This window comes from Carica papaya, chromosome 4 (assembly GCF_054855325.1).
Source record: "Carica papaya isolate Zhongbai chromosome 4, ASM5485532v1, whole genome shotgun sequence".
Lineage (NCBI taxonomy): Eukaryota > Viridiplantae > Streptophyta > Magnoliopsida > Brassicales > Caricaceae > Carica > Carica papaya.
In genome coordinates this window covers 5749728-5758893 of record NC_142312.1, presented here as the reverse complement: position 1 = coordinate 5758893, position 9166 = coordinate 5749728, and the positions used below count along the sequence as shown (strand labels likewise).

The following is a 9166-nucleotide window of genomic DNA, read 5'->3' as shown; positions in this document are numbered from 1 at the left end:
TGGAATTTTTGGGACACGTGCAGGTACCAGTAGTGCGTTTCAGTTCCCCGAAAAAAATTCAGAAAAAATTAGGGACAGCCTGTAGGCTCACTGTATAGCCGTATTCGGACCCCGAAACAAGTAAGGACCCCTCACCCTATTTCCTATCACGGTATTAAAGTGCAATAAATGATAAAAAGGTATTTCATGAATCAATAGCTCTGTGAAATTGTTTAAGGTTGCTAATGGAGCCCGAGTCTAGTGTATTTGTCGGTCAGTTGCTGTTTGTTCTATTTTACAGTTTTCAATGCAGTATGAGGTCTGATGTTTTCATTTCATAGTTTCGTGTGCATATATCGCTGTTTTATTTATTATGGGTTGAATGACTGAGAACCCGATGTTGTATGTTGTCTTGTTTGGCATAAATTATTGGTTTACTTGTTTGTGTGTGATTTGATGATGCTGACTGAGGAAAAAGGGGAATAAAAAGTTATGTAAATTGATAATTGTATAATGTGGTCAGCCTGACTAAACATCCTGGGAGATGGTGGACGGACCGGGTCCGTAGAAAATCCTACCGGGATTGTGGTCTCTCATACCGAACGGGGTATAGGGACCTTATGTGTTTTGGTGTCCATACCGGACGGGGTATAGGGACGGCCCGTTTCACCCTCATACCGGACGGGGTATTGAGGTTTATAGTTTTTGCGCCCATACCGGACGGGATATGGGGACGGCCCTGGAATTTGATTACAAGTGTTAAGGGTTCACAGGTAGCGGGACCCCTATGGATCCCCATGGATACTAGTAGGCTGATAAATGAGGAAAAATATGTTGTGTAATGATTGAAATGCAAAATGCGTGATAAGTATTATGTTATACAGTTCATATGATTTCATGATGATGAGAATGTTATTGCTTTTGTATGTTGTTTTATGAATTTCACCGAGGTAAGTGGACAGTAAAGGATTTTATTATTGATAAAAGAATTTGTTATAAATTATGCTCCATTGGTCTTTTTGTGTTTTCTACCCACCTTTACCTCCGTGGCGGTGAGATAGTGTGATGTCTTTACTGGGCTGGTGTAGCTCATTCTTTATTTAATCATTTCATACCAGGAAGACATTGTTCCCGAGCCCGTTCCGCAGGAAGACGGCGAAGGGGACGCCTGAAGACTCCGTAGTTATATTTATAGTTTTTATTTTCGAGTTTCTCTTTTAGTTAATTTGTTCTTTTATACTTTGAGCACGTTTTTGGTTTTAGTATAAGGGATGTTAATCAAAATTTTTATTACGGTTCCGCATTTGACCTTTTTAATACACATATTTCATTTTAAAATTCTGGGGCCGTTACAATCTTAATCGTTATAAAAAAAAATTATGAATATAAATAATAGAATTAAAATATGAAGTATTATAGATGAATCATCTGTATAATAGTTGTTTAAAGTAAGAAGAATTAGCTTCAACGATCAATTTCTTAATACTTAAAACAAAACTAAGCTTGAAGTTTCCGAGGATGCCAAAGATCTCAAGAGCCAAAGCATCACCAAGCTTATGTTGTACATAAACTTACTCATCTCCCATGACTATCTCTAACATTTTCTTTAACTAATTTTATGCATGAATTTTTGCTTTATACGTTCATTCAAGTGTTTACTTGTTGAAGCCGATTCCAATTTTTGTAACTTCGCCATGTAATTTCTTTTTTAAGATAAAAATTTTCCTATTCAGTCTACATAATAAAAAATATGTAATATAAAAATTTCAGGTATGTATAAAATTTATCCATTAGTTTTTTAATTTTTGTTTAAATTAAAAAAAGAACCTACGTTACTACATTGATGGAGCTTCGGAATTTCCTTTAACCGTTGGGGTCAAGCTTCGACTTTCAAGTTCTAAGCTCGGAAACGGGACTGAACAGTTGAATCCTGGATGCTTATCGTCCTTCCCAAGCTGCAGAATCCTTCTTCCGTCCTTCCTAAGCTGCAGAATCCTTCTTCTTTCCCTTTCTGTCGCTTTCCTTCCCTTTCCTTCATTCTTTCCTACCTTTTCCTCCTTTTTTCCGTGCTTGCAAAGGAAACTCGAAATTGTAAGGCGAAATCGGAAGAGAGGGAAAGAGATAAGTGACTAAAGGAGGAGGAGGAGGAGGAGGAGGAGGAAGAGCATGGGAGATCTCATAATATGGTTGATTTCCTTCTTCTTGCTTATTTCGCTACTCGTCATCGTCGTTTACCAGGTTTTCTTCCCATCAAAACCCTAGATTTTCTCTCTGTATCATAATCTACTGATTACTCATATTTTATTTTAATTATGGGCATATTTTGTAAGTTCTTATGGGTTAATATATATATACGTACACCTTTTTCAATTCATTAATTTCATAACCAAGGCAAAATCACGGATTTTTTTCCTTCTGTTTTTCTTGTTGAGTTCCTGATTACATTTAGCTATGCGTTTTAGAGTTTGAGAACCAAAAGGCTGTATGCAGTGTTCAGCGTAGCTGCAAAATAATACAAATTATTAGTCAATTTAAGAAACAAGTTAGTTTTGATAAATTTCTCTGAGTTTGTTTATCATAAATTGTTCGGACTTCGTTGCTATATCTGAGCCATGCCTCCCCTGGCTCTTGATCTCTTTCTTAAAACAATGTTAGATTCAAATTGTAAGTTGGCTGGGGTTAAAATTTTGACTTCAAAGAATCCCTGGGGACATATTTGAAACTCCCGGAAGTCTTTGCTTTCTTGTAGTTAACAAGAAAAGGGGTAAATAAAGCCTCTGGAATTTGCTGAGTTTTTCCCGAATTGCCTTTTTGCTAGCGTTTTCAACTATAAAGGAAAAAACTCGGACAGAATTGAGTAATTCAATTTTGACTTAAATACATTGCTGAGTCAGCATATTGCCCTGTGTCCTATCAAGGGGATACATTCCAGCAATTATCATTTTGTAAGTGACTCAGGAGCCTTGCTGAGGATGTTGACCCTTCTAAGATAAATTTTTTTTGGCAAGTTAATATTTTATACGAAGATTATTTCTTGTTGTCTATAAGATTATCTAATGTGTTTACCATGGATATACTGGAACCACAGTGTTCAATCACCTCATACAATAAATTCACTGGCTAGGTGTGAGCAATGCATGTATTGGAAATGTGGTATTTACATCTTGGTTATTCATATGGTTGACATATCTCAAGCTTCTTACTTAAACGAAGATCTAGGAATAACATGTACGCACGTAGTAATAAGTGCTTGTTAATCCAGTATAATAGTCTGTGGATGGAAAGTTTAACTCTTGAATGAATTTGCAGCTTATGTGCTTGGCAGATCTAGAGTTTGATTATATCAACCCATATGACTCGTCATCTAGAATAAACAAGGTGGTTTTGCCAGAATTCATAGTAGAAGGAGTTCTCTGTTTCTTCTATCTTATAACAGGACACTGGTTCATGTCACTATTATGTGTGCCATACCTGTACTACAATGTGAGACTGTAAGTTTTCCTGAACTGGTTATTCTACTGAAGTATTATCTTATCTGTTTTAACATGGCTATGGCAATCTGAGTGTGAAAAATCCATTTTATATGTCACTGGCTTGGAGTCAAGTTCAATCCTCACTTATCACAGGGAGTGAGATTGTCCCTTGTTGATATAGAATCCTTGCTAGCTAGGAATATCTAATTTGTACAGTCATTTGATTGATGTCCTGTGTGTTATCACCTAGTTGGATTGGTAAATGTCCTATGGCTCTTGATAAGATGTTTGAGGTATTGACTCAATTCTGAAGTTTTTGGGGCTTTCTACATGTTCAAGCCTCACTCATTTATCGTAGCATGTGCTGCTCCACTTGCACTTCAATGATAGAGTCAAGTCGGCCTACATTAACCCTTCTCTAGAGCTCCTGCGCTGCTAAGATTTGCAGCAGAGAAATAACTCAGTTCTTTTTCTATAATTTTAATATAAAATGAAGCAGAAAAATTGCTAGGAAAACAAAGCATGATTACGATTTGTCTAGAAACCACAACATATCTAATTAGATGAGGAAAAGATGGTTTTATTCTTTTGTTGGTAACTGAGGGGTAGTATAGATGGGGAGGCTAAGATGGAGGAGTTGAATTGCCCTAGTAAGGGTTTGTTGAGGAAACTTTATTTGAGATTTCAGACGAGGACATTGATTCATCCCAACAAGTTGGAGGTATCTGATAGTCCTACGAATAAAAGAATGTCAAGTCAGTTCTAAAGTTAACTTGAAAGGTGTAGAGCCAATGGATCTAGCAAATCTATCATATTGACATTTTCTTCAGAGCCATGAGATGCTTGGATACATATAATCTGTAATTTGCCAGGTCAATTTCTTTGAAAACAAAAAGGGGTGACTGTTCTTGATTTTTTTTTCTCTCTACTTGTTCTCAGCTACACATCAAGACAGCACTTGGTAGATGTGACAGAGATATTCAATTTGCTCAATCGGGAAAAGAAGAAACGGCTTTTCAAACTTGCTTATATTATTATCCTTCTATTTATTTCCATATTCTGGTATGATTCACTTGCCTGCATTTTAAACAATTCATGTCTTAGTTTTCCAATCATAGTACGTAATATAACTTTAGCCTTTGTGTTTGTCTGCTAGGATGATTTATTGTGCCTTATCAGAAGAAGACGAATGAGTATGTTGTTGCATGATTGATGGCTCGTCAAGGAGCATTTAGTGCCAAACTGATCAGCTCGTCACGCTACGTTGCTGCATTATTCTATGTGGCATCTGCCGTGACTGATAGTTTATTTACACGGTTGTATGATTACGGATTTCCTGTTAATCAATTGAAGCAAAAACAAGCTTTTGTATCTTCGTAGAGCTTATCGAGGATCAAATGCTGTTATGTGGCATTGTCATTCTTGATCATTTTTCTTGCCTTGGAACTTTGAGGTGATGGGAATGTAATCACAGCATTTTTTTTTATCTAAAGTGCCACTAGTTTTGCCATTTGATTAGAAACAAGGGTAAAGCATATAAGAGGTTGCTCCAGACTATTTATGTAATATCTGAGTTAATCTTCAAACAATCTTCACATTTGGTAACATAAGTATTTAGAATGCTTTGTCTCTTTTGTTGAATTTCAGCTTCTATTTTTATACTAAGAACGCACAAGTCTAATCAAAAGTGTTTCAAAATAAAAATTGAATATGTTTTTAGCATTTGAAGCTTTTAATAATAGTGGAGTCATAAGTTGGAAGTAGATGTAAAGAGTAAAAACGAAATTTTAGTTATTATACTTAGTAGGTTTATGTTTTCTAATTTTATTAATTTATTTCTCAAGAAAAATAATTCATTAATTTAATATTTTTATAATAAACACAGTAGTTATTTATTACTAATAATTTTATAATTCTTATAAATTTTTTAAATCTTAAAAATTAAAATATTTTTAAAATAATATTTATACCTAAAAAATAAATAGAATAAATCAAAATAAATCATTTAAGTTATTAGAATAAATTTTAGAAAATATTTAATATTATTCAAATAATTGTAAAATAATTTTTTTATTGTTATATAATTTTTATTCTTTTTTGTTATCAATTTTATCATATAGTCAATATTATATTTAATCATAACTTATATTTCGATTGTTTTTTACAGTAAATTTTATTAGATATTATATTATTAGAGAAACTCTAAAAAAATTTATCTAGAGGCGATTTTTTACTGTGTGGATACTCAGAATTTTTCTATTTTAATTGAGTGAAAAATGTTTCATATAATTGCAGCTCTCTAATTTGGAGTATGAGAACACATTAAGTCCGAGACAATAATAAGATAGGCTAACATATGGTCTTGGCGATCAAACTCGATTTCCAACTTGTGAGGGCATTCACTTATCATTTCAGATGTGTTTACTCATGTTATTTCTAACTTGCCACCATAACCTCTAATGAAGAGAATTTGTCCTTATTAGAATGCTTTTCTTAACTTGATCTATTGCCAATTTATGTTAATAGAAAATTATTATATAAAAAATCTAACCTTCAACAAATTGTATTTATGTAATACTCAGGGATCGAAAATCGGTCCAGAATTTTTTTTTTATTATAAAAAAAAATCATATAAATAATTAATTCAATTTATTTTTATTGAATTTTTTGAGACAAATAGATTATGGATGAAATTGAAAATAATTTAAGAAAAAATAGGCAAAATTTTGAATTTTGAGAGTGTTTTTGAAAGAAAAATTGAAAACAAATAGCTAAATCGTAAAAAAAGAAAGATTGACCACGTGGGATGGTCTAGTCAGCAACACGAGCGAACCAGAGCACGCCGCGTGACAAGACACGTTAACATCAGCGCTACGCGAGCAATCCGCGTACCTGACGATTCGATGGTCCCAATCATGTCCCATGCGCACGGATGGTTGTGATGCATTCTCTCTTTAAGCGCGATCAAACGGACAAAATCAATCGCGATGAACGATCCCGATTTGACTACGCAATCGGCCTAAACAGACAACGATCGGACGACTCTCCTCGCTCCATGTCGACGCGAATAGACGGCCCAGATCTACGCGAGATGAATATTTAAACATTACGTCTCAGGGAACCATAACCCTAGCTGCACCTACCCTCGCCGGAGAAGAAGAATCAGACATCGGAGAAAGAGATTGATCCCCAGCCGCCGCCACATCGGAATTACCATCGACCGCCACAAAAGGTAAAATTTTTTCCTACCTGTTCAGAATTCAAATTCCAAGTCTCTCTGTGGCTATATCGGGACAAAATAGACGGCGAGTGAGCCGAAAACTGCAAGTGAAGCCCAGCGGAGCCGGTACGACCAAAATCCTAAACCTTCTCCGATGACTCCCTTTCCATTTTCTATTTCACACAATTTTTCGACTATTGCGTTTACGTCATTTTCTGTACAAGTTAGCTAAAGAAGAAACCCCAACCGAGACATCCTAACTTATTTTTTTTTATAAGGATACGTGCAAACTCGGCCAAAATTGACTAGGTCGAGGTGAACCGCCGCCGTGGGCGACGAATCCAACGCCGGAGCATGGTGGCATCGCTGTGTCAGAACCCTAAAATTGGCCGAAAAGGGTTTTCAATACTGATTTTGAATTTTTGATGTATTTTTAGGTACGTGATGAGCATTTTAATTCCCGCAAAGAAGATTCAAGAAATCCAAGAACCGTTAAGAGGCGTAATAAATAGTACGGTGTTTCAAAATACTGATCCGGGTAAGGATCCCTCATCCTATTCTCTATTACGGTAAATTGAGGCTTAATGATGTATAATTTTGTATTTTGTGAAAGTTAGAAAAAAAAATCTTAAAAATAATTATAGATCACTAGTGGAGTCAGAATCAGTTAGTTCATATTTGTCATGATTCCCTGTTTATTTTTTTGTACTGCTTAAACTGCTTACTATTATATTGTGCGTATTTAAATTGACAATTTTTATGGTCTCTTTGGTTATTTGGTTATTGAGTTTTTTCTGTATTATTTATTCAGTATTCTGATTATTTGGTTATTCAGTTATGTCAAACTATATCGCTTGTTTGAGTGTCATTTGAATTAATCTATTATTATGAAATGAGATATTGGTATGCGTCGATGGTTGTTTTAATGATAAGAATCTACATAAATAAAAGCTTGGGAAAAGGATGGACGAACCCAGTGCATAAAAAACCCTACTGTGGATATTACTTTAATCGGACAGGGTTGAGAAGTTCCATACTAGAAGAGTTTTTGGAGATATGGTTTACTCTCATACTGGACGATGTATCGAGGCGATGATGTTTTTGACGTCCATTACCAGATGGGGTATGAGGTCAGTCAGATTAATTGTCAAATCTTGATATTGGGTCCATGAATAGAGGGATATCTCTATGGACTCCTAGGGGTCCCAGTAAATTGCTTAAAAGTGAAGAATTGCTGATCCTGTACATGAAAAAAAATGTCATTTAGATATTTGTCTTTATAAGTTAATTTTGGAAAAAACCGTAACGGTAAGTATCGAATAAAACATTTTAAAATTAAATGAATTTTCTTAATGCAAGGTCTCCATTAGCTGTTTTCTGATTTTTACTAACATTCGATTTTCCATATCAGTGATTAGTATGATATTTTTACTGAGTTAGTGTAACTCACATTTTTATTAACTATTTCATATTAAGAAAACCAAAATCTAGATCTCGATCAGTAAGAGAGTTGTGAGTACTTCACATTCCGAACTCTTTTCAAGTGCTAGTGAAGGTTATCCATAAGATATCTATTTATTTATTTTTTTAATTACCGTTTGTCTTTTTATGAACTACGTAGAAGAGATATTCTCGTAGTCCTATTTGACATTTTAATTTACTGTGTAAGGAATGTAAACTGTAATATTATTATTCGTTTCCCCATTTAAAATATAAAGTCATTTCCTTTGAGTTTCGGGTCATTACAATTTATTTTAGAGGTGTTAGACTTGTTTACCTAATAAAATTAGGTTAAAGTTACAAAAATCTCAGAAACACAAATCATGTCTAACTTTACTTGAACAAAATTTATCTCAGGAGATTCAACGATTTTTTTTTTCACTCACATTATCCACATATCAAAATCTTGATATTATCACTTATTACAAATTAACTTTGATCATTAATTAACAAACACTCATGTAGCATGTTAGGATAGCCCGAGTCATTACCTTTAACTAACATCTTTCTTGGCTCTTGAAAGCTTGTCCATTTTCAGCTCTGATATTTTTATAGTTACTTTATTTATTTGATAGCAAAAGTACATGTCGATTTATTTCACTTAAGAGTTCTAAATACTTATTATGTGTCATTACTAAATTGACACTGAGTATTTTGTTAAATTCTTAATATAATTGAATCTTAATTCATTTTGAAAAAAAAAATATCAGATCCTTTAAAATGAGTGGCTTGTCACAAGATATTTTCTTATACTTCTAATTTTTTTTAAAAAAGTGTTGTCATATCATTGTTAATAACTCTTTCAAATATTAAGCTACCATTCACAGACAATTAGTGAGATATTAGAGGAGTTATTTGACAAATATTACACTATACAGTATATTGGATTACTTAATGACTTATTTTAATAAATCTTAGAAGTATAAGCTATATTGCATATAAAATTTTGAAGACTGACATTTTTAAAAAGTCAACAAATACAGGAATACTGATG

The 9166-nt window shown here is 33.8% G+C and overlaps 1 protein-coding gene across 1 annotated transcript; it reads left to right on the top strand.

The window, feature by feature from the left end:
• Window positions 1–1798: 1798 nt before the first annotated feature.
• LOC110817546 (protein cornichon homolog 4) lies at window positions 1799–4938 on the top strand. The gene is made up of 4 exons (XM_022046140.2): window positions 1799–2217; window positions 3289–3470; window positions 4392–4514; window positions 4609–4938. The coding sequence occupies exons 1-4, from the start codon at window positions 2146–2148 to the stop codon at window positions 4643–4645; spliced, it is 414 nt and encodes a 137-aa protein (XP_021901832.1). The 5' UTR covers window positions 1799–2145; the 3' UTR covers window positions 4646–4938.
• The last annotated feature ends 4228 nt before the right edge of the window (window positions 4939–9166 follow it).